Source organism: Podarcis erhardii (genome assembly GCF_964252035.2).
Source record: "Podarcis erhardii genome assembly, chromosome: 2".
In the NCBI taxonomy this organism is placed as follows: Eukaryota; Metazoa; Chordata; class Lepidosauria; order Squamata; family Lacertidae; genus Podarcis; species Podarcis erhardii.
The window spans coordinates 115247928-115273773 of record NC_138498.1 but is presented as its reverse complement, the minus strand read 5'-3'; the positions used below and the strand labels follow the sequence as shown (position 1 = coordinate 115273773).

Genomic DNA, 25846 nt, shown 5'->3' with positions numbered 1-25846 from the left:
TTCACCCAGGGGTGCAGAGGTGTAGTTCTAATGTTCTGTCATCTGTGAACGGTGAAAGTACGGGGCTCAGTTATATTTTCAGCCTGCTCTCCATAGCACAGCCATGCACAGAATGGGGCATTGCCCCACCAACGCCAGTCTCCCCTCAGCCAGCCCCCACCTGCCTGGCACAGACTGCCAGCTGCCGCCTCCTTAGTCTCAATGTTTTCCTTGGAGAAAGCAGGGAAGATGATGGGGGCAAAAGCTAGAATGACTTGGCTCGGCCTTATCATTGGCTCTCTGGCGCCACCTACTGTCAGCCTCCGGCTTTTCACCCTACCAGTTCCAACAGCCACCACTGGGTAACCGTAACTGAGCTCTGTCTGTGCCATGCATTTAAAACTGAACCATACAGTTGTGGCTTTCCCCAAAGAATCCTGGAAATTATAGTTTGTTAAAAGTGCCGAGAGTTGCATATAGTATAAAATGGACCAAAGTTCCTGCCTCAGGTGAGATTTTGTATCCTACGGCTCACGGTGTCCTTAGGATTCATTGCCTCAGCACACTTGGATCAATCAATCAATCAATCAAATCTCTATTACGGCCATAGACCAGCATAAGTAGGGTGAGGTAGAATCATTTAAATCTGCAAAACAGTTTGGAAAGCTAAAAATTATTAAAACAAGGTATATATAAAAGACTGTAAGAATCTAAAAGAAGGGTGAGGAGCATTAAACGGATGTGGAAGAGCATAAAAGGTTAGTACAGTGGTACCTTGGTTTACAAACAGCCCTGTTTACAAACTATTTGGTTTACGAACTCCGCAAAACTGGAAATAGTGTCCTGGTTTGTGAACTTTACCTTGGTTTATGAACAGAAGCCGAACAGTGGAAGGGCACTGGCGGCAGGAGGCCTCATTAGGGAAAGCGCGCCTCGGTTTAAGAACGGTTTTGGTTTAAGAATGGACTTCCGGAACGGATTAAGTTCGTGAACCGAGATCCCACTAAATATAAAAGGCTATGGCTATCAGTTTACAGAGCACTCTGATATAAGTGTTCATTAAATCTAGTTTGTGGCACAGGTCATCATCTGATTAATTTTGAACGCTGCTATGCAGCCTGTTCTCTTTGTCCATGGAGTTTTCTTGGCAGGGATACGGGAGTGGTTTGCCGGTTCCTGCTCCAGTGGATCACGTTTGGTCAAAACTCTCCACTATGACCTGTCCATCTTGGGTGGCCCTGCACGGCATAGCTCATAGCTTCTCTGAGTTATTCAAGCCCCATCGCCACGGCAAGGCAGTGATCCATGAAGGGAACCTAGACAGCTTCTTAAAAAGCAAAGACATCACCTTGCCAACAAAGGTCTGTATAGTTATAGCCATGGTTTTCCCAGCAGTGATGCATGGAAGTGAGAGCTTGACTATAAAGAAGGCCGATCGCCGAAGAATTGATGCTTTTGAATTATGGTGCTGGAGGAGACTCTTGAGAGTCCCATGGACTGCAAGAAGATCAAACCTCTCCATTCTGAAGGAAATCAGCCCTGAGTGCTCACTGGAAGGACAGATCCTGAAGCTGAGGCTCCAATACTTTGGCCACCTCAGGAGAAGAGAAGACTCCCTGGAAAAGACCCTGATGTTGGGAAAGATGGAGGGCACAAGGAGAAGGGGACGACAGAGGACGAGATGGTTGGACAGTGTTCTTGAAGCTACCAGCATGAGTTTGACCCAACTGCGGGAGGCAGTGGAAGACAGGAGTGCCTGGCGTGCTCTGGTCCATGCGGTCACAAAGAGTCGGACACAACTAAACAACAACAAATGCAGAACCTGGCAACATTGTATGTTGTAGCAGGGTTAGTATCTGAAAGTAGCAGGGAGGTAAAGAATTGTCCTGTGCGCCCTGGGTATTTATGGAGTAGTGGGGAGATGAGGCTAATATGGATATCTCTATAATATTGGCACCGGAGAAGCACATGCTCTATTGTTTCTGTTTGTCCAGAATCCCAGGGACATTGTCTCTCTCGAGTAAGCAATCAGCCATACATCCTAAAATCTAGTGCAGGGGTAGCCAACGGGGTGCCCTCTGATCTGGATGCTATTGAACTGCCAGCTCCCAAAGCTCTGGGGTCCTTTGGAGGAAAGTATTGGGTGTAAATGTAAATAAATAAACAAACCTCAGCCAGCATTGCCAGTGGCCAGGGATCTAACACACATTTAAAGCGTGTGACACTCCTTCCTGAAGCATCTTGGCAGCTGTAATTTTGCCCTGGCATCTCTGTCAAATAAGTAACTGGGAATTAGGGCTGCATGCTACAACCAGCTGTTTTTTCCTTCCGTCTACAATTTTATTATTATTTTTTACATTATTTTTATTGAGTTTTCCATATTTCATTTCATTACATTACACATATCTACAGCTTACATTATTACTCAAAAAGAGCATCGACCTTCCTCTTTTCTGACTTCCCTTTAACATATCTGTCGCATTTCAATAGTCACTTCTTTACCTTATATCAACTTTTAGAATCACCCTCTCGTTTGTAAATTAGCTCCTTAATTCCACATTACATGTTAAAGCTACAAACTGGTCTACAAAATTTTTTCAATGCATTTATTTCCATATTTGGCCACAAGGTGTCGGTTTTTCACCACGAATAATTCCATCTGGCTGCTTCGCTTTTTTTTAACTGTTTGTGTTTCTGCATATTATTTGCAAGATTATCACTAGCCCAAGGGACAGCTGGGGCTCCTCCACCTGGGAATAGTCCATCAAGGAGGAGGAGGAAAACTCGGATCCTAAACCTCCGCTGCCTTGCGGGAAAAGAAAAGAATAATAATAATATTCCCAAAAATAAAACCAGGTTATTTATGTATGGGACGTCAGCAGCAAGGGTTATAGTGGCAAAACACTGGAAAGATAAAAATACACCCAATAAAGATAAATGGGTAGTCAAATTGTGCGAGTACAGTGGTACCTCGGGTTAAGTACTTAATTCGTTCTGGAGGTCCTTTCTTAACCTGAAACTGCACTTAACCTGAAGCACCACTTTAGCTAATGGGGCCTCCCACTGCTGCCGCCCCACTGGAGCACAATTTCTGTTCTCATCCTGAAATAAAGTTCTTAACATGAAGCACTATTTCTGGGTTAGCGGAGTGTGTAACCTGAAGCGTGTGTAACCTGAAGCGTATGTAACCTGAAACGTATGTAACCCGAGGTACCACTGTACTTGGAGCTCGCGAAGCTGACAGATGCAATAAGAGATAAACCTAAAAAGATGGTGAAAGAAGAATGGAAATGTTTAAATAATTATCTAGGGGACAAGGGTTCATCAAGAAAACCTGGTTATGTTTAGAATGATACTGCATTGGGAAATGTTCCCTTCTATCAAGATGAGGGATTATTTGGAATGCAGATAGAGATAGATGATAAGAACAATGATCTGTTGTGACCTTGATGGAAGCGTACAATAGATGAGCCTTTTTGTGTTTTGGCTCATCTTCCTCTTTTTTCTTTTTCTTTTTTTTCCTCCCCCCCCCATCCTCCTCCTTTCCTTTTTCTTTTTTCTTTCCCATAATGGCTTATGTTTTATGCCATGTACTTTGATGTTTTTTGTAGTTTTTTAGCTTTTCTCATTATTATTATTATAAGGAATCTTCTTTTGTAATTTTGGTTGTCTATATTTATATGTATTTGTTTAAAGCAAAATAAAAGTATTTAATAAAAAGATTAAAAAAAGAATAATAATAATTTATTATTTATACGCCACCCATTTGGCTGGGTTTTCCCTGCCACTCTGGGCAGCTTCCAACAAAATATTAACATCCTTAAGACATTGAATGTCGCCTTTGTGCGCCTCCTTCGGCAACTCCTGCAGCGAAGCTGGTGCTAAACTTCTTGCACTGCTTTCCTTTGGACCACGTCCGTGAAGCTGAAGAGGGGGTGTGTGTTTCTTATCCTCTGGGCAGCCCAGGACCTCCAAACACACTGCCCAGGCTTGTGGCCCTCGGAGGTCACTTGGGTGCTGTTATTAACAGTTTTTGGCTTCACCCCTGGAGGCGCATTCCATTGTCAACAATCCCAACCCCACCTTCCCTTTTAGACACACCCTTTGGAGCAGGGAAGGGCAGCTATTCTTGCAAGGCATGCCAGAAGGCAGTTGCTGCGTGCAAGAGATAAGTGTCTCTCACTTCAATTGCAAATGGGTTTGTTACTTTGATCATGAGTAGAAGATCCAATCAAAGTCCCACTCCCACTGGTAATGCTATTGCAAAAAAAGGGAATTTCTCAAAGGCTTTAAATGCACAGACCCTCCCCATGCCTATTGGAATCTCAGCCTGAGGGTATCAAAATCTGTAAAGTTTGGCTCTGGCATAGCAGCCAACTCCCATAAAATATTTCTGGGAGCCAGAAAGTGGCAAAGTGGATGGAGACTGGTTACAGATAGGTAGCCGTGTTGGTCTGCCATGGTCAAAACAAAATAAAAAAATTCCTTCCAGTAGCACCTTAAAGACCAACTGAGTTAGTTCTAGGTATGAGCTTTCATGTGCGTATCTGAAGAAGTGTGCATGCACACGAAAGCTCATACCTAGAACTAACTCAGTTGGTCTTTAAGGTGCTACTGGAAGGAATTTTTTTATTTTGGATGGAGACTGCCATTCAAATGGTGTGCGTGCGTGTGCTGTGTCATGTGATCAGTTATGTGGGTCGGATCATCCACTGCAGATGTTGTGTGTCATCTTCTTTCTTCTTCAGTGATCACTTGTAGCTGTGTAAGATTGTCTTCCATAAACACGGTTTTAACAGTGAGTCCATAAGTGACTGCGGAGACCAATTCTGGATCCGCACGTCCTTTCACAGTGGGGACATTGGTTTTCGGGCAGGAGCTGATCATGGTGTGGATTTGCCAAGCGTGCCTTCCTCTTAGCACGTTTCTCCCTTGCGTCCTGAGTTCGAGTGTCTTCAAAGCCCATGACACCTTTGGTAAAGGCTGTTCTCCAACTGGAGCGCTTGCAGGCCAGTGTTTCCCAGTTGTCAGTGTTTATACTACATTTTTTTGGATTTGCCTTCAGAGAGTCTTTAAACCTCTTGTTGACCACAAGTATTACGCTTTCCATTTTTAAGTTCAGAATAGAGTAGTTGCTGTGGAAGACGATCATCAGGCATCCACACAACATGACCAGTCCAACGAAGTTGAGGTTGAAGAATCATTGCTTCAACACCATATTGCTGTTGAATCATCATATTACTGTTGAAACAGCATATTGCTGACAACGCGCTCCAAAACTCTGGGCTCCAAACCCCATAAACATGCTCTTTGTTCTAACTTCAAGCTGCTGTTCTGCACCCCGCTTCCCCCAAAGAAAGGACAGACTAGCAGCTATGGTTGTTGTTGATTGCAAATTATGTTTATTATATGCAGTGCTTTTTTCTGGGAGTACGCAGGGGTACGCATACCCCTAAACATTTTGTGAATCTAAGTCTGGCCTCACTGAGGGGCAGTATTTCAATATGAATAGGAAAATGAGAGTACCCCGATATTTTTTTAATAGAAAAAAGCAAGCACTGATTATGTGTGAAATGCAATAAAATGCTTTTCTGAAATGCAGACACGCATCCCCTCTTTGAATGCAGAATAAGAGCCTTGCCTGAATTGATTGGCTCCCTGATTACAGTTGCCTCAATTCTCCATATGTAGGGATAAGAATCGCAGATCTCCACTTTGGAGCCCCTCAAGAGCTGATTGGCTGCCGAGTGAAGCGGCGTTGCCCCGCCCCCGCCTATCCATTCACAAACCCAATATCCATTCATCCACAGAGTTGCAGTCTCTGACTGGCTCCTTTTCTCGCGGCGGCGATTTGGATTTCCTTGCCTGCTGCTCCGGCTCCTCCTCTTGCTGCTCACCAGACCTGCTCCGGATCAGGCCAAAAGGGGTCCCCTTGCTCCTCTCTCCGCCGGATTAGGAGCGCTACGAATTCCTGCTTTGGCCGGACGGGGAGACGGAAGGATTTTCCGGCTCGGACCCGCTTTGCTCACCGATCTCCTCCCTCAAGATCTCTAAGGTGAGAGAGATTCATTGCTCAAGAGGCGCGCCTCGCCCGGCAGGACCCTTTTTCCCCAGTTTGTCGCGCGGAAGATACGTGTACACAGTCGTGTGAATGGCTTTTATTTTGTAATACCCCCCTCTCTTTCCTCTGCTCCCTTTCTCTGCTCTGCCCGGACTCGGAAAAATAAAGGTAATCTTTTTCTCCGACCCCATTTGCAAACCCCGATCAAGGACTTGGGCGAGATTTATGGCTCAACAAGTTCGCGCGTAAAGCTGCGGGCTCCTTGCGTGGGGATGGCCTCACGTGTACAAGATACGTGTGGGTGCGTTTTATTTAGCGATGGGAAGATGAATGACGGTGGTTCCCCCCCCCCCGGCCTCGGTTTTGTCCTTCCTCGACATCCCTGGCGATTCTTTAAAAGAATCGGGGCTGCAGGTCTCTTTCCGCGAGCTGAGTGAGCTATAGAAAACCTGTGTATGAAATGAAGGGTTCCGATTTCTCAGAAATTGCTGTTAAAGTAGAAAGAAAAACGGGGCGGGGTGCGGGGAGAGGCAGATGAATTTATCAAGAAGCCGGAACTTAAATGTGTGTGTCCGTCTTCTCTCATCTGCTTTGCGTGCAACAGGACCCGGGTTCAAATCCTGCATCTCCAGGTGCGGGTTTTTGGGGCGCGCGGGTGGGGGAGTTTAGCTCCCCAAAATTCCAGCGCCATCCACGCTCTTTTTAGCACCTCCCACGATTGGCAGCGACGTGTTTGTGTTGCTGGATGTTTGTGTTATTTGTGTTGCTGGATGAGTGTTTTAGGACTTTCCTATTGCACGCGGTTTTGCTCTCTGTTTACACCTGGATTTTAACCGATTTAACCTCTCCATCTTTTACCTTGCTAGTTGGGTAAGAGCCAAGTTTTTGTACACAGCAGCTAAGAAACGCGGCAAATAATACGGCGTCCACTTGTAATCTACATCATGGGAACCATCCTCATGATTTTTAAAAATGAAGTTAAAAGTGCCTCTCTCACATCCAGCCCCCGGTTTACATCCTCTCCCATGTCGTTTAAACATAAACCTTTATTGTCAATTGCCTAGAGATTTTATTTTAAAAAGTGGTGTGTGTGTTAAATAAAATAAAATACAAACGAAGCTGTTTCTGGACTAGGGATTTTCCAACAAGCTTCAATGGCTAGCTTAAAAATATCCATGTTGATTTTCGATTGTATTTTGTGAATTGCTTGGAATGCAAATGGCAAACATTAAAATACCATTCAAGAAAAAAAAATATGAAGGAACCAAATGCAATTGAAAACCATTGAACACAGGAGGAATCTGTCCCCCTTTGTGATGAGATCTGCCTTTCCTAAATACTTGAGGGGGGGGGGCGATCATCTTTCTTTCCAGGGTGTAGGAGATGCATTTCTTTGATCCCACATATAAAATGTAATAAAACGACAAACATTAAAAGCTTCCCAATACAGGGCTGCCTTCTGATGTCTTCTAAAAGTTGTGTATTTCTTTCTTGACATCTGATGGGAGGGCGTTGCACAGGGCGGGTCCCACTGCTGAGAAGGTCCATGGGGATGGGGCAGGGCTTACATTTCCTATTTCAGATTAAAGTTCACAGGGATCCTGACTCTGCTCCATCTCTCTTCCAGGTGCGGCTGCTTCTGGAGAAGGAGAGTGGTCCCTCTCAACAGGAGTGGAGCCATGGCTGAGGAGAGGTACAGGAAGAGGATCCGGAGTGAAGTCACCTGTTCCATCTGCCTCAGTTACTTTACTCGCCCGGTGGAACTGGGCTGCAGGCACAACTTCTGTGAAGCCTGCATCTTGAGATGCTGGGAGGAGTCTGGTGAGAGAACCAGGTGCCCCGAGTGCAGAAAGGCTGTCAAAACAGACTACAAGCAAAACAGGCTTCTCACAAATATGGTTGGAATCATCAGTGAGTGGGATCATTCTGAGGAGAGAGATGCTCAAAGAAAGCTCTCGGAATGTCAGAGGCACCAGAAGACCCTGGACCTCTTTTGCCGGGACGACGAAGCCCCCTTCTGTGGGGAGTGTGACACATCCCAAGGGCACAGCGGCCACAGGGTGGTTCCTGTGGAAGAAGCCGTCCAAGACTACAAGGTAAGAAGGAACCATTCATAGGAACGGCTAGTATATATGATGGGGATTAAAATAATAGAATTGTAGAGTTGAAAAAGATCCTGAGGATCTAGTCCAACCCCCTGCAATGCAGGAATATGCAGTTGTCCCATAAGGGGATCGAACCTGCAACCTTCATGTTATAAGCACCATGCTCTAACAAACTGAGCAAGTTAGTGATCAAGGTTAAAGGCTGTCCGCAAACCACTGTCTCTGAGTGAGCATTTATCCCTCTAATCCTAGGTGTGAGGGATGCAGTCTGCTGTCAACTGACTCTGCACATGCTCAGGAGGCCCCTCATCTAATTATTTTACACATCCTAAGATAGATATTGGCTTTTATGGGACTGAGGCTTGCTTTGCCTTATAAGACTCCACTAGATGTGTATATTAGGTATGATTGTGTTAAAAAATAAAAATTAAGCTGATCTAGAAAGATTGAATGATGTTAAGGTGGCCTTTCTAGAAAAAATAAATGCAGCTCAAATGAGTGCACTTTGCAAACTGCCTGTCCTGTTTCAGAATCTGATAATACAAAGAGCGGAGCAAGCATTGTAAGATTGGAAATAAATATTACTGTACATTGATTTATTTGGGATGGAAAGAAATGTACAATTGCTTTAAAAAGGCAAGCAAATAATAAAACCTAGAAGGATGGCAATTTGGGCACCTCAGAGATGCTTGCTGTTATAAAGTGGGAGTTGTTCAGTAGTTGGCATACTGGCGTAAATTTAAGATAAATATTTTAGGCGCACAAAAGACGATGCCAAAGCTGTTTTCCAAAAATAATTATGGCTGTTGTAATAAAAAAATTAAGGAGATATATATATATATATATATATATATATATATATATATATATATATAATGTTCATAAATGTACCAAGTAAACACACACACACACACACACACACATCTGAAGCAGCACAGGAAGACAGTCCTGAAACCATTTTGACTCCCAAACTGACCAAATGTATTCTCTGCAAGGAGGGAGCGGTGAAGGAACCTTCCCATTGTCTCAGGAATTAGGTAATCACCATCTCAAAGAAATGGCCAGACTACCAGGAAAGGCATTATCAGATAAGGCATTATCAGATAACCTGGCAGACAGGAAAAACAACAACATTCAAATTTCTGTTGTAGACTGCCTATTCTGTGATGTAGGTATGATGTTTGTGGGGGAGGTCTTGAGCTCCAGGGCAGAGAATTTCAAAATGTCTATATAAGGGTGGACACACCTTGGTTCTGGGTCCTCCTCCACTCTCCTGCGTGTGAAGGGAGCATCCTGTTGCAACAGCTTTAATAAAGATCAGGCTTACTAGCTGCTTTGCTTCTCAATATTCTCTGGTTGGCCTCTGTTATTTTCTCCTACCGATGGAGAACCTACAAAGGACTCTATAAGGGCAGATTTTGTTTGCAACAGTGTCAAAGGAGAATAGGAAAAAATAGTGTGATGGATCAGATCAAGAGGTGAAGATTTCTCTCCTTGGTTGTATTTCCATGTTAGCAAATCTATTTATATATACAGATACTGCCCTTCACAAAAACCCCCAACATTAGAGACATCAAACAATGCTGCTTTCTCCTGTTGCCAGCCCTAAACTATGCAAAGAACTCAAAATTCATGAGTTTTAAACCAGTTGTATTAATATAAGTCTATCACTGGTGCTTGATCTTAGGCTATTAGTGCAGGACCTGGTGTGCTGTTTCACAGGAGGAGCAGATTTCAGATTTACAGTCAAAGTGCTTGGATAAATGCAAGATTTTTATTTTTTTTAATCCTGCCAATGTTTTCAAGTGTTTACAATGTTCTTTCAAGTAACTTAAAAAAATTCTCCATTACTGAGTAAATTTATTGTCCTCTTGATCTCTGATCTTCCTGATCATTTTCGCCAGTTCAGTGTAGTCCATCATCTTTATCAGCCGTTCTTCTTATGTAGGTAAGTTGTCCTCCTTCCATCTTTGGACAAGTAGCTTCTGCGCAGCTGTTGTGGCTTACATAAATAGTCTCTTTAAATCCTTCGGTATTTCTGGACCTAAAATTCCTAATAATAAAGCTTCAGGTTTTTTTAACAAAAGTTATTTTAAACATATTATTCAGCTCATTATAAATCATTTCCCAATATGCTCCCCCCCCCACATGTCCACATCCTTCCTTCTGTTTACACTTCCAATATGTATCTGTGGCAGTTCTATACATTTTTGTCAATTTGGTAGGAGTTAGGTACCAATGATACATCATTTTCCTGTACATGTAATTCTCTTTCAACGTATAACATGCTGTAATTTTTAGTTCTTCCCTCCATATTTTTTTCCATGATGCCAATTGGATATTATATCCAATGTCCCTTGCCCATTGTATCATTACTGATTTCACTTCATCTTTAGTATACCATTCTAACAACAATTTATACATCTTTGAAACCAATTTTAAATTATTCTCCAATAATTCTTTTTTGAACCTTGAAGTTTCTGTATTAAAACCATTCCTTCAATCTTTCATAAATACATCATTTAGTTGGTGGTATTGCAGCCAGTATGTTATCAAATGTCCTCCATTTTTTATTTTCAATTGATTATCTACTTCAAATAACAACTCTTTATAAGTCACCCACTCACTTTTTGCATTAAGTTTTTTCACAGATAACGCTTCCAGTGGTGAGAGCCACCAGGGTGTTTCTGTTCCAATAATTTTTTTTATTTGTCCCACAGTTGGTAGATCTATGTTCTTACCATGTGGTTTAGGAAACCTTTATGCACTTTGTCTTTTCATACCATAAATATGCATGCCAACCAAATCTATTGTTATGACCTTCTAAATCCAAAATATCCACATTCTTTGACTCAATCCACTCCTGAAGCCAGCATAGACAGGACGCCTCATAGTATATTTTCAAATCTGGCAGGGAGAAGCCACCTCTTTCCTTAGTACAGTAGTACCTTCAGTTACGAAGGGGATCCATTCCGGAGGCCCGGCTGCATCCCGAAAAAACGCAACTAGACTGCCGTTTCTGTGCAGGCACGCAGTGTGATTTGGCTCTTCTGCACAGGCGCGAGCGGCGAAACCTGGAAGTAACCCGTTCTGGTACTTCCAGGTTGCTGTGGGACGCAACTTGAAAAGACGCAACATGAAGTGGATGCAAAACGGGGTGTGACTGTATTTGTTAACAATTTATACTTTATTCTTGGTTTTCATCCGCTGCCAGAATAAATTTAGAGATAGCTCAACATTTCTCCATAACACTCGTCAGTTGCAACTCTTGTAGGCTCAATACTCTGGATGGCAGAAGCAGGCTCTTAAATCTCAAAAACAGGGGAACAATAACATAATTCAACTGTCCTCTCGCTTTCCTTTTCTTCTCTCTGTCTCATGGATGATTATGATAGTTATCGCCTAGAAACCTCTCACCACGACCCAAATGGGAACTTTTGCTTTTCTTTTCAGGATCAGCTCTGCAAGGGCCTGGAGATTCTGAAGGGGCTGAAGGCAGAAAACCTGAGGTTTAATAGAAGAACAGAAAACACCATTCAAAACCTGCTTGTAAGTGTCGCTCTTTTACTGGGAAGTAAGCAAATAATCAAAAGAACTATTGTTTGGTGGGGGAATAAAAAATTACACCCTGAAGCAATCAGGCAGCTCCACTCTTTTAGATGTCTATTTATTTGGGGACACCTGTTCTGATGGGAAGGAAAATTTTCCTTTGCTTGAAAAATGACGCATCATCTGTGAAAATCTAAAAATTCAGAAGCACCCAGCCTGTTCCCCTGCAGTAATCCTCAAACCCTCTTTATGCTGCAGAAGGAGTGGCAATGTTGCTAACAGCCTGTTTTTCTTTCCATCTTTCTTGCAGGAGAGACTAATGTCTCATAGGCAGAAGATGAAGGATGAATTTAAGCAACTACATTCGTTTCTGGAAAAATGGGAAAACCAACTGCTGAAGAGGATCGAAGAAATGGAGAATGAGATTACAAGAAAATTGAATGAGCAGCTGGGCTGGTTCTCCAGAGAACTTGACTCTCTTCAAAATATCACCCGGGAGCTGGAGGAGAAGCTTCAGCAGCCCCCCAGTGAATTCTTGCAGGTAGGAGAGTGGCATAAGCAGCCCAAGCTTTTCTCCAGGTCAAGGCCACAACCAGACCAGTCTCTGCCTCTATCATTATTCACAAATCACGTTGCTTGGTTTTGTGGAGCTGGTAGCTGGTTCTCTTACGTTAGGCGCAGGAGCATCTAAGAGGACAAGGAGTGAATGTGCACCTTAATTTGTTACTTAACGGTGATGGAATCAGATATTTTCTGCTCTTGGCTGATGATGGGTCTGCTGCTGGCTCCCAAATTAGTGGTGTTGCCTTCCAATCCTGGCCTGCTTGTGGACTGGGTGGATCCCTCGGCCTGATCCCTGCAATGAACAGAGCCTTATTTTTTTCCTTTTAAGGTGTGGGACAGTTTGTCATTTCAGGGCTTCTTTTAAGAAGTTTTCCCTTCTGTGGTTATATTACCTGAGTTGGGCTGAAAATAGGTGGACTCTTGGTCTGATCCCTTACTGGTCCTCTTTTGTTCCTGCTCAGGGCTTCATTTAAGAGGCTGTGTTCTGATTTTATGACATTACCCTGCTTGGACTGAGGCATGGGGCGTGGGCTTTGATGTATGGCCAGTCGTGGATTCTGAGTTCTCTTCTTTTTCTCTTTCCCCTGCAGGATATTAGAAGCACTTTGCAGAGGTAAGCAGATCCCTCTTCTTTTCCTTTGCGCTTTGCGGTTCTGTGAAGGATGTGGACAGAAGGAAAAACACCCGTTGTTCCCAAGGGGACAGTATGGGTCTTTGTGACCTCCAACTTTTAACAAATCCATAGGGGCCCACTTTTTCTAAAGTTCCTATTTTCACTTCCAAACTTCCTTTTCTCCGTTTTTATCTCTCGTTTAATTCTGATTCCCTTTCCTTTCTTTCTGTTTCCACCTGGTAGTCTCAACCGTCTTCCAAAACAGGGATGTATCTAAGAAAGCAACAAACCATTGTTCACACTTTTATTCCCTGCACTGCTTATTTCAATATACGTTTCAGCTGTCCTCTTATTATTCACCTTGAATCTGACCAGCCAGTTTCTTGAGACCTTTGTGATCCTCTCCCCTCTCCTCCTATTGGTTCCTTTGGGAATTTGAGGTTGGATGGAGAGCCAGCTGGCATACTTAAACCTTTTATTTCTCCACAGGCATGAGGGGAGACAGACATCTGAGCCTCCCAAAATTTTCCCTCCTGAATTTATGTGGGAAATCTTGGACATCTTTCAAATAAATCCATTTCTGAAAGCTGTTGTGGAGCAGTTCAAAGGTATTGGCAGCAAGAATTTCATGCTGGATATTGAATTGGTCCATATGGGGTTGAGGAAAAACTCAAGGTGTCCTCTGTAATGCTAGGAGAGCCAGAAAAATTGAACTTGAGGGTCAGTAGGGAAGGTAACTTTAAATATCACTGAGGGGGAAAGGAGGTCCTGCAACCACAGCTCAAAATGCCATTTGCTGAGACTGCCTCTCTCAGCCTGGTGCCTTCTGCTTGTTTTGGACTCCAACTCCCATCAGCCCAGCTGATAATTAAAGTCCAACTTCCTCCTCTCTGGTCTTCATCATCTAAGCATGAAGGCAACATGTTTATTTCTTCAGCAACAGTGTCTCCCCCACATGCAGATTAACGCAGGGACACTTGAAAAAACTCACACACTTCTGTGGCTGAAGCTTTGTATGACTTACGGCCCACTGAATTTGGTGAGGGTGTGTGTGTGTGTGCAAGAATATTGTGGTGAATTTAATGATCAGTTTGGTAGTTTCAATGACACTCTGTCACAACTCGTGTTTAGCCAGGCCTTAGATGATATCAACTTTTTCTGTGCTATAACATTGATTAATACCACGACGGTGTGTGATGCTTAATCTCTCTTGCTTTCCATTTCACAGGCACTCTAACATCAGGACTCTCTCTGAAGAAAGGTAAACTGAGGAGCCTCAATCAGTCAATCAATCATTTTATTTGCACTTCCCCTTTCCAAAGTTAAGCCCATGCTCAAGGGGGCTGGCAACATATAAATAATTACATAATAACACAAAATAGTCATATGCAATGAATAAAACATTAAAAAGTACACAACAAAATTGAACAACTTCCACCTAAATCATAAGATCTAAAATAAAGAAGTAACATAAATAATAGCAGCAAAAGCCCGAACCGATGCCCAAACCCAAGTGTCTGTTTCACAGCCTCAGCTTTTGGAGCTGGAGTCAGTCTTGGCCAGGGGGAATAGGCTTGCAAGGCAGGGAGCAGGTTTTCAAGGGCTCACGGTCAAGATGGTCTGACAGAGAACCAGGAGGGAATCTCTGCTCTTTCAGGAAGCTTTCTGCTTCCATCATCCCTGCTTGCAGGCTCTGAAACCACCACTGCATTAACTAAGGATAGCGGGAAAAGTTATCCATTGGGGGAGCTGTTGCGGCCAATGTGTGCCGATAGCTGGTGGGGCCACAGTGGACAGAACCAGTGTCCAAAGTCACTCCTTTTTCTAAGATCCCAACCTTTTTATTACTCCCCTTCTTCGTCCTTGGTCAGTTGGTTATAGGGAGAGAGAATTTCAAAGAGTTTTTGAAATTGGACAGAGGGCCAAAGCTGAGCCTAGCAGCGAAGCCGCAAGGAGGCCCACAGTCCAGGCAGGAAAGGAACCCCCTTCCTCAATGATCTAAGCTCACAATGTCTATCCTCCCAGCTGATTCCTCTTTTCTTTTCTCTTCCTTTGTCTCCTCGCAATGACAATAGCTAGTGTAACTCTGGACCCAGATACCGCTCATCCCCACCTGATCCTGTCCGAGGATCGTCGAAGTGCGAGGTGGGGAGAGGCACATCAAGAACTGCCGGACAATCCTGAGAGATTCAGCGGATGTCCCTTCGTGTTGGGGTGTGAGGGGTTTACAGCAGGGAGGCACTACTGGGAAGTCACTATGGATATTTCGGGTGAATGGGCTGTGGGGGTCACCAGGAAGTCTGTGAGGAGAAAGGGCATGCTCTGCTTTACCCCTGAGGAAGGCATCTGGGGACTGAGGCATCTACGTAGCCTGCCTGATGCGAAGCTGAGGAGGATCCGGGTGGCTGTCAATTATCCAGGACGCCAAATTCTCTTTTTTGATGCTGATACAGGCAAGGCATGCTATGTTACAATGGCTGAATTATCTGGAGAGCCCCTTCTGCCTATATTTTGGGTGGGGCCAGAAACCTCCCTTGAACTGTCTCCGGTGACACACTAGCCTGGCCACCCCTCCAGGAAAAAAAAGAGAAATGTGTGGAAAAGTAACTTCCAGATCGTTCCTTGATTTTTTAAAAATCAAAGGATTGTGTGCGCTTCTGTGTGTAGATGACATTAAAGAGATGACGACAATAATGTGTCAGATTTTTCCATTGCATATCTGCTTGCCTCACCTCATGGTCTTGGATAAGGTCTGAGGATAAATTAGACATCCCCCAAGACTTCTAGCCTAGGGGCACCTTTGGAATACAGGAGACCATGGCAGGGAGCACATATTACCAATTTCACAAAACAGAAACACGCAGTGTTAGAAAGCTTAGATATATAAGCTAATTCCAAATGGCACCTTAAACCTTTGTTACAGTTGCCACAGTGGAATGTGCAGAGGCAATGCCATTCGTTATCATTATTATTCCTATTCATTTCATTTCTATACTGCTTTTTAAGCGGAGGCAATGCCATTCGTTATCATTATTATTCCTATTCATTTCATTTCTATACTGCTTTTTAAAGAAAAAAATCTCAAAGAGGTTTACAACACTTTAAAACATTGATAAATCACCTCTTTTGCATACCTCCTTAAGAAAGCTTAAGAGTGGCTGGGGGAACCCAGCCAAATGGGCGGGGTAGAATTAATAATAATAAATTATTATAGCTAGAGGGTCACCCAAGATTCACATGGTCACAGTTGGACCTGTGCCAGTCGCAAAACCTGCCTGTGGGATTTCTAATACTGCAAACGGGATGATCGTACAAACCCCCAACAAGAGGGGAAAATGCCTAGAACGTTCTCTCTCTTTTTAAGAGACCAAAAAAATAATAATCAAAAAACACCTGGCAACCCCGTTTCAAAATATAGGAAACTGCACTGGAGCAACGGCACTTTCTCTCCCTAGGCCAGCCCTCTGTTTCCTTTTCCCTCAGGTGAAATCCCCAGTGGAGAATGAATCACTAGTGACAGTGGGCTTTTCTTTTGGGAAATCAGGTTGCAAACAAACTTTATTATAACAGGTGTAAACTAGGAGTTTTGGTTCTTCTTTCACTGCAATGTAACAACCAGTGCTGTTGCTTTTTATTAAAATTATTATGGTTTCAAGTTATAGGCTGTTTGCTGTTCAGGCTTAAGGTTATTTTCTTTTACACATCTTCCATAGATCAGACTTCTCCACACACAGTTCAGGAATTTAGGATTTTAACTGGACTGTTTCGAAAGGTAAAGGTACCCCCGCCCGTACAGGCCAGTTGTGTCCGACTCTAGGGTTGCGTGCTCATCTCGCTCTAGAGGCCGTGAGCCGGCGCCATCCGAAAACACTTCCGGGTCACGTGGCCAGTGTGACAAAGCTGCAGCTGGCGAGCCAGCACCAGCGCAGCACACGGAAACGCCGTTTACCTTCCCGCTGGAGCGGTACCTATTTATCTACTTGCACTTAAGAGTGCTTTCGAACTGCTAGGTGGGTAGGAGCTGGGACCGAACGATGGGAGCTCACCCCGCTGCGGGGATTCGAACCGCCGACCATACAATCAGCAAGTCTTAGGCACTGAGGTTTTTTACCCACAGCGCCACCCGTGTCCCTACTGTTTCCTTACAGACCCCCAAATCCTCCTTTGCCTCAGAATCACGACTGCCCTTTCCTGTCAGAGTATTCCTTCTAAGGACCCTTTTTCCTGTAAACACTGTGTGGAACTGTGTCTTTTCTATCTTTATCAGTGTGATTCAGAACCTGAGACCATATACTGTGAATTCGCAGCTCTCCTCAGCTCTACCCCTGTCAGAAGAAGAATCCCTCTCCCAGACCCCATGAATCTCTCACGCCTTCTCTCACTTCACTCCAACTGCCTCCCTTGGAACTCTGGCCAATCAGGAGCTGTTGCTAGGCAGCTTTGCAGGCAGGGAGGGAGTGACTTAACCAGCTCAATAAACAAACTTTTCCGTCACAGAAGCTCCCCCTCAACCCCCAATCATTAAAATAGAATAAAATTGCGGTGGGCAAAAAGCATGAAACAGGGTATCTGAATGGGTGGTTGTGCCCAGGGGTGCGTCACTGGAGACTCCAGCACCACCAAACAGCAGCCCACACTCAAGGCTGCCAGGAAAAAACAGAGTAACTCTGGTATCCTCACAATATTATTTATTGCTATCTTGCGTGGGAAGACACACTTTGCTTCGCAGGAGCCGCATTACATCTAAAGCCGCTCTCCACTCCAAGAATTGCCCTGGGCAGGCATCATGCTTCACTTGCCTGGGCCTTTCCCCTTGAATCTGAACTCTCGCCCTGGGCAAATTATCTCCGCAGCCTTTGTTTTGTTTTTTAAAATAATATTTATTACTTTTAAACACTACAAAAAAAAAGAGAGAGAAAAGAAGAAAAAGGAAAACAATACAATACAATGTATAAACATTACACAACACAACACTAACACAATAAACTAAATAAAGCCAAACAAAAACACATCATACAGTTTCAATGTCATATCTTTCATTTACTTGTTTCAACAACCTCCTCACACCTCCTTTTTTGTTTTCCACTTCTGTTAATTGTTTCAGCAACTTATCTTAACATATTCTAAGCTTATTTTTCCCTAATGCTCTAATAATCTATCTATACTTAATTCCTTATAACATTTCTCTTGTATGCCTCAGGCCAGGGGTCAGCAACCTTTTTCAGCCGTGGGCCTTTTTCAGCCACTTGTCCCTCAGAACTTGGGGGGGGCAGCCGATTTTTGGGGGGGCGGGGAATGAACGAATTCCTGTGCCCCACAAATAAGCCAGAGATGCATTTAAAATAAAAGCACACATTCTCCTCATGTAAAAACACCAGGTAGGCCCCACAAATAAGCCAGAGATGCATTTTAAATAAAAGGACACATTCTCCTCATGTAAAAACACTAGGCAGGCCCCACAAATAAGCCAGAGATGCATTTTAAAAAAAGGACACATTTGACTCATGTAAAAGCACGCTTATTCCTGGACCGTCTGTGGGCTGGATTGAGAAGGCGAATGGGCCAGATCCGGCCCGCAGGCCTTAGGTTGCCTCCCCCTGCCTCAGGCCCTGCTCTCTTCACAGAGAACGTGATCAGAAGCTACCATGGCTGAGCTCTCCCTTCCCTGACAGAGGCAGCAGGCCCCCGAACTGCAGGGAAGTGCGAGCATGAGAATGCTGCAGGGCTCAGGGCCAGGCTTATGCGCTTCCTCCATCTTCCCCAAGTCCCTTCAGCATCTCCACAGAATTCTTTCTTTGCAATGAAGCCTTTGGCTTTCCATCCCTCGGTGGACCTGTTCAACTGCAGCTTTTCCCTCTCACAATCAGGGGTCAGCAAACTTTTTCAGCAGGGGGCCGGCCCCCTGTCCCTCAGACCTTGTGGGGGGGCCGGACTACAGTGGTGCCTTGCAAGACGAAATTAATCCGTTCCGTGAGGCTCTTTGTATAGCGTTTTTTTCGTCTTGCGAAGCAAGCCCATTGACAGCTTAGCGGATTAGCGCTATTAGCGGTTTAGCGGCTTTTAGCAGATCAGCTGTTAAGCGGCTTATCAGCGGATCAGGTGATAAGCAGCTTAGGAAAAGGGGGGAAAACCGCAGGAACTCGCAAGACATTTTCGTCTTGCGAAGCAAGCCCATAGGGAAATTCATTTTGCGAAGCGCCTCCAAAATGGAAAACCCTTTCATCTAGCGGGTTTTCCATCTTGCGAGGCGTTCGTCTTGCGGGGCACCACTGTATATGGGGGGGAGGAATGAACGAATTCCAATGCCCCACAAATAACCCAGAGATGCATTTTAAATAAAAGGACACATTCTACTCATGTAAGAACTGATTCCTGGACCATCCATGAGCCGGATTGAGAAGGCGATTGGGCCACATCCAGCCCCTGGGCCTTAGGTTGCCTACCCATGCTCTAGATCAAGTGAGAGGAATCTTTAGCCCTCCTGATGCTGCTAGCCAGTGTGGTGTCATGGTTAGAGTACTGGAGTAGGAGACCCGGGTTCAAATTCGCACTGAGCCTTCAAGCTCACTGGGTGACCACTCACTGCCTCCCAGCCTAATCCATCTCGCAGGGTTTTTGTTGGAGAAAAGGGTGGGGTAATGAATGAATGCATAGAACTACAATTCCTGTTAAGTTGTGGGTTGACATAGCAGACGACACAGCGATTTCTCCAAAGCAGCTCTTTATTTTGTAAGCTGGAATAGAACTGACTAGCAAACAGCTCAGCCGGCCTGCTTTTATAGGCAGCCGGCTGTCAACATTGTAGCAGCAACAACCCAGAGTTTCCCGCCTAAAATAACTGACGTGGACCTGAGTGAAAACTATCTACAGACCTGAGTGAAAACTATCTACAGTATCCCCCTGCTGGCCCAGGGTCAAACTTCACTACATAACAATTCCCATAATTCCCAGCAAGCACTGGCAATGGGAGTTTGGTTTAATGGGCCCCGAGGGGAGCAAACTGCCCTGAGATCTTTTGTTGAAGGGTGGTGTCAGGGTTTTAGGGAGAGAGGAGACAGAGAGCGAGGGCGAGGAGGAAGAGGACGACAACGAGCCGAGGTTGTCCCAAAGTCCGTCTAGCGAATCAGAGGATTCCCAGAAGGGAGCCCCCCTGGTCAGGCCAAGGGGCAATAGAGAGGGAATCAGTCAGAAAGAGGGGAACGAAGAGGGAATCCCCAGTGGGAGTGGCAAAGCGGGACCAGCTCCCCCGTCGGAACGGAGTGGAGGGGGGGGAGTTGCCAGTGTGTCAGAAAGAGCAGGACAGGAAGGAGGAAGGGGGAGGAGTTCGGAGCAAGACGTCCTGCCTGAAAGGGAGGAGTGTAGTACCGAGAGCAGCGTAACTGTAGAAAGGAAGGTCAGAGGCAACGTACGCGCGCCAAGTTCAAATATAGAGGCGCGCGGAAATGAGGAGAGCTCTGAGGAGGAGCCTGGTGCCAAAGCACGAAGGAGGGGGGAGCAGGCGGGAGAAGACTCAGCCTCTGGGGAGTCCCGGAAAGAGGGAAGACAGGGGGACAGAAAGTCCCCTCCAAAGAACGCAAAATTTTTTTTTTTGCAAAGCTCACGAACGGTGACAGCCATGAGTGCGGAGGAGCAGTTGACAGCGCTGCGAACTACAGTTTCCGAACTCACTGCTGCAGTCCTTGCGTCTCAGAAGAAGCATGACGAAATGGAGAAGCGCTGCCAGGACCTGCAAACAAGGTGGGAACGTGCAAGCAGGGAAGGGTTCCCAGGGTCCAGATCAGAGGGGATTGGACTTGGACGGAGGGGGGGCAGCCTAGTCACCCACTTCGATGGGAACCTGAAGCACTACCCCAGTTTCAGAGCAGACGTTTTGTATGCATTGCACTTGCTTCGTCATGACTTTAAAGATGAGGAGGAGAAAGTGGGGTTTATTGTTTCTCACTTGCATGGGCCGGCCAGAGACTGGTTGCGCAATTTGTGGCGTGAAGATGGCCCTGCCCGCCGCGATGCAGATGAATTCATTAAAGCGATGGATGCCTGCTTCCAGTCTACTGTAGATGTGGATCTTGCACGCAGGGAAATTTTTGGATTGCGGCAAGGCAAAGCCACTGTGCGTCAGTACCATTCTAGATTTTTTGCTTTACTGACTGCGCTAAGCTGGGAGAAGGATTGTGCACCTGTGAGGGATTTGTTCTGGGAGGGGCTCAGCGGTCCCATTAAGGATGAACTTGCCAGGGGAGACAGACCCCAGACCCTGGAGGAGCTTGTGCAGAGGGCTTTGGCGATTGGGATACGGCACGAGGGACGTCCTTGGCACACTGAGGAAGAACGTCAGGTGCGTCCACCAGCGAGGACGTCTTCTTTCATCCCCAGGGAGTTCAGTCAGTCACATCCTTCGCCACTGGGAAGGCAGGGGGAGGAGCCCATGGAACTTGGTGGTGCTAAGGCTCAAGCAACAGCCAGAGCCCCAGCTTCCGGTGCAGTGAAGGCAAAGCCTCCTAGAGGGACCAGGAAGTGTTACATTTGCGACAGTGCACAGCACATGGCGAAAGAGTGTCCCCAGAGGCTGCAGAAACACACTGCAGCTTTAGCAACTGTTGCAGCAGAAATGATGCAAGCAGAGCAACCTCAGGGAAACGACAGTGCCTGGCTGGAAGCAGAGCTGCTGGGGCTCAGCCAGGCGAATCTGTAGAGCAGTCCCCAGCGCTTTTGCGACGCACAGACCCTTTACCACCCAAGCCAGCGGTGCAGCTCACTGCAACACTTCAGTTGCCGAATGGAACCACCCTGGAAGTCCCCATCACGATTGATTCTGGGAGCAACGCAGATTTTGTGGGGACGCACTTTGTCAAGCAGCATCGCATAGCGCTTCTGCCAGCGACAACACCTCTGAACGTAGTCACGGTGGATGGCAGGAAATTGCTAGGAGGACAAGTTGTGCAACAGACGCCTCCCATGGTGATGAGGATTGGAAATCATCGAGAAGTCATCAGCTTCAATGTCACCCGCCTTTCAGACACGCCTATAGTATTAGGCATGAGTTGGCTGGAGAGACACAGTCCTGCTGTAGCGTGGTACCAACGGCAGATCACCTTTTGCTCATCGTACTGTGCTCAACATTGCATCCAGTCCAGCCAGGAGGAGGGAGCTGAGCAGCAGTTGCAACTTGGCATGGTGCAGGCAGTACCCCGCAAGTACGAGGGGTTCCTGGAGGTTTTCTGCGAGAAGGAAGCTGACCAGTTGCCGCCCCACAGGCCTTATGATTGTGCCATCGACCTGGTGCCAGGGGCGCAGTTGCCGACTGCAAAGCTGTATTCCATGTCTGAGGACGAGATGCAAGAACTCAGGCAGTTCATAGAGCACAATTTGAAGCGCGGATTCATCCGAGAATCGAAAGCGGTGGGGGGCAGTCCTGTTTTCTTTGTAAAGAAGAAAGACACGCCCCAGAAAAGACTCATTGTGGACTATCGATTCATAAACAGTAAGACCAAACCCAAGGCCTTCCCCATGCCCAAGATAGATGATCTCCTGGCAACCGTAAGGAAGGGGAAGATCTTCACCAAATTGGATCTGCGTGGAGCGTATAACCTCATACGCATCCGGGAGGGCGATGAGTGGAAGACGGCCATGTTCACGCCTCTGGGCACGTACGAATACAGAGTTATGCCATTTGGTCTCCAAAATGGATCTCACGTCTTCCAAGCATTTATGCATCACGTGCTAGCGGGACTTCTCTACAAGAAATGCGTGTGTTTCCTCGACGACATCCTGATCTTTTCGGAAACGGAGGAGGCCCATGAGAAGGACGTAAAGGAAGTCCTGCAGAGACTACGGGAGAACAAGCTCTACGCCAAGTTAGAGAAGTGCCAGTTTGATGTGACGGACGTGGATTTCCTAGGCTACAAGCTGTCCGACAAGGGGCTGGCCATGGACAGCGCCAAGGTCCGCGCGGTGTTGGACTGGAAGAGCCCTCGCAATCGGAAGGAAGTCCAAAGATTCATCGGCTTCGCCAACTTCTACCGCAAATTCATCAGAGGTTTTGCAAAGGAGACGGCAGCGATCACGGACACTCTCAGTTCCAAGAAAAAGAGGTTCGTGTGGACGGAACAGGCGGAGCGCTCTTTTCAGAAGCTTAAAAGCCTTTTCGCCTCAGAGGAGCAGCTGCTGCACGTGAATCCAGGCAAGCCCATATGACTAGAGACCGACGCGTCAGACAGAGCGGTTGGAGCCGTACTCCTGCAAGAAGATCCACATGGAAACTAGAGACCCGGTGCCTTTTACTCCAGAAAGCTCAGCAAAGCGGAGCAAAACTACACCATATGGGACAGGGAGCTGTTAGCCATTCACGCAGCTTTCAAAGCGTGGCGACACTTCCTCATAGGAGCCAAGCACACAGTACAGGTCCGCACGGATCACAAGAACCTAGAGTATTGGCGCACGGCGAAGCTCCAAAGCCAGAGGCACATGCGCTGGGCGGAATTCTTCGCGGATTTCGACTTTCGGATAGAGTACGTCCCAGGAGATTCCAACGTTATAGCCGATGCGCTATCCAGGAAACCGCAATATCTCGATGAAGCGGCGCCTGTAGCAGCCAAGCACATTTTCGCACCGCAGGCGTGGTCGTGCGCTGCCGCCACAGTAGATCTGGACGCGGTGCGACGCGCGTTGCAAGTGGATCAGTTCGCACAGTCCAAGATGGAGGAATTGCGCAGAGGTGTGCAGAGTGGCGAAGAGTTCCAACTACGCGACGGGCTGCTAACTCGCAAAGGTGCCCTCTACGTGCCAAGCGACGAGCTTCGCGCAAAGGTTCTGCAGCAGTTGCACGACGCCCCCAGTGCGGGCCACTTCGGTAAGGAGAAGACAATAGAACTGGTGGCAAGAGACTTTTGGTGGCCCCGGATGCGTGGAGAGGTAGCGGATTACGTCGCCAGGTGTGACACTTGTCAGAGGTTCAAGCCAGTACACCAGAAGCCAGCGGGGCTGTTGGAACCGCTGGAAACGCCACAGCAACCGTGGGAGAGGGTAGCTCTGGACTTCGTTACTGACCTGCCCAGCTCCAGGGGGAAGACGGCGGTACTGGTGGTTGTGGACCTGTTCACCAAGATGGCGCACTTCATTCCATGCGCAAAGGTGGCGACGGCGGAACAGACTGCCAAACTCTTCATCGATCACGTGTTCAAGGTGCATGGGCTGCCGCAGTCCATCCTGTCCGACAGGGGGCGCCAGTTTGTTTCCAATTTTTGGCAGAAGCTTTTGGGTATCCTGAACGTCAAGATCAACCTCACGTCGGCGAGACACCCACAAACCAACGGCCAAGCTGAGAGGGTCAACGCGATCATGCAGCAGTACCTGAGATGTTACGCCAACCAGCGACCAGCAGTTTGGGTGGACTACCTGCCGATGGCAGAGTTTGCCTATAACAACACGAAGCACGCGTCCACGGGGGTGACGCCGTTTTTCGCGAACAATGGTCGTCACCCCAGAACCTTCCCGGGGTTCGTGGCACCGGGAGAGGGGGTGCCGCAAGGAGCCGACCAGTTTGCAGCGGAGCTGCAGGAGGTGCACGAAGAGTTGCGGAGACATTTAGAGCTGGCCAAGCAAGCATATAAGGTGCAGGCTGACAAAAACAGGAGAGAGGGAGAGGAGATCCAGGTGGGGGACTGGGTGTGGTTAGCGGCCCAAGCGATGCCAGCCAAGTCGTTGGCCAAGAAGAAGCTGGGGCACAGGCAGTTAGGGCCGTACCAGGTGGAGGCTAAAATCAACCCTGTAGCCTTTCGACTAGCCCTCCCCGAAGGTTCCAGAGTGCACCCGGTCTTTCATAGATCGGTGCTCACTCCCTACAAGGCACCGCACAGGTTTCAGGAGTCTGACACAGTCACGCAACAACACACTAAGTCACAGGAGAGGGAGAGGGCGCCTAGGGCCGAACCACTCAACGAGGTCACAGAGATCCTGGACTCGAGATGGGGGCAAGAGGGAGTAGAATATTTTCTAGTCAGAGAGGATGCCCCAGTCAGTGCCAATGGTTGGGTGCCGGGCTACGCCTTAGACGAACCTCTTTTAAAAGACGAGTTCCATGCCCTTTTCCCTCATAGACCCATGCCAGCCGAGTACTTTGATGACTGGCTCTTTACGCCCACATGTTCAGGCAGCACTTTCCACGGCTTTTCTTCAGCTGAAGAAAGGTCGCCGGACTCCAACTCGCCCAGGGGATCGTGTTCGGGGGTGGACACAGAACCCTCTTATTGGTGGGACGAGCAACCAGAGGAGGACTGGCGCAGGAAATGGCTGACGGGACCTTGGCAGGCAGCACCGGACCAGGTACCAATGGAGGAGGGAGAAGAGAACACCTTGGGTCAAGAACCCGAATTCGAACACTCGTACAACGAACTGCAAACAGAGGAGATGGAGGTGCAGAATCTGTATCCTGCGTCCGCCTCCGAAGAGCGGCAGCTTCCACAACCTGCACCCGATGAGCGGAAGGGGGGAAGGGGGGGCTTCGAGGGGGGGATGGATGTCAGGGTTTTAGGGAGAGAGGAGACAGAGAGCGAGGGCGAGGAGGAAGAGGACGACAACGAGCCGAGGTTGTCCCAAAGTCCGTCTAGCGAATCAGAGGATTCCCAGAAGGGAGCCCCCCTGGTCAGGCCAAGGGGCAATAGAGAGGGAATCAGTCAGAAAGAGGGGAACGAAGAGGGAATCCCCAGTGGGAGTGGCAAAGCGGGACCAGCTCCCCCGTCGGAACGGAGTGGAGGGGGGGGAGTTGCCAGTGTGTCAGAAAGAGCAGGACAGGAAGGAGGAAGGGGGAGGAGTTCGGAGCAAGACGTCCTGCCTGAAAGGGAGGAGTGTAGTACCGAGAGCAGCGTAACTGTAGAAAGGAAGGTCAGAGGCAACGTACGCGCGCCAAGTTCAAATATAGAGGCGCGCGGAAATGAGGAGAGCTCTGAGGAGGAGCCTGGTGCCAAAGCACGAAGGAGG

General features: G+C 47.0%; 1 protein-coding gene and 1 long non-coding RNA gene across 2 annotated transcripts; one reads left to right on the top strand and one right to left on the bottom strand.

Moving 5' to 3' along the window:
• LOC309337466 lies at window positions 1-2257 on the bottom strand. Its single transcript, XR_014154329.1, has 2 exons — window positions 1791-2257; window positions 1-1088 (listed from the first exon to the last, which is right to left on the bottom strand). It is a non-coding gene; the product is annotated as an uncharacterized lncRNA (long non-coding RNA).
• A 7927-nt stretch (window positions 2258-10184) lies between these two features.
• Window positions 10185-15562, top strand: LOC309337082 (tripartite motif-containing protein 10-like). The gene is made up of 6 exons (XM_081853762.1): window positions 10185-11694; window positions 12005-12235; window positions 12849-12871; window positions 13361-13479; window positions 14100-14132; window positions 14947-15562. Exons 1-6 carry the CDS (start codon window positions 11524-11526, stop codon window positions 15429-15431), a joined length of 1062 nt encoding a protein of 353 aa, XP_081709888.1. The 5' UTR covers window positions 10185-11523; the 3' UTR covers window positions 15432-15562.
• Window positions 15563-25846: the final 10284 nt, after the last annotated feature.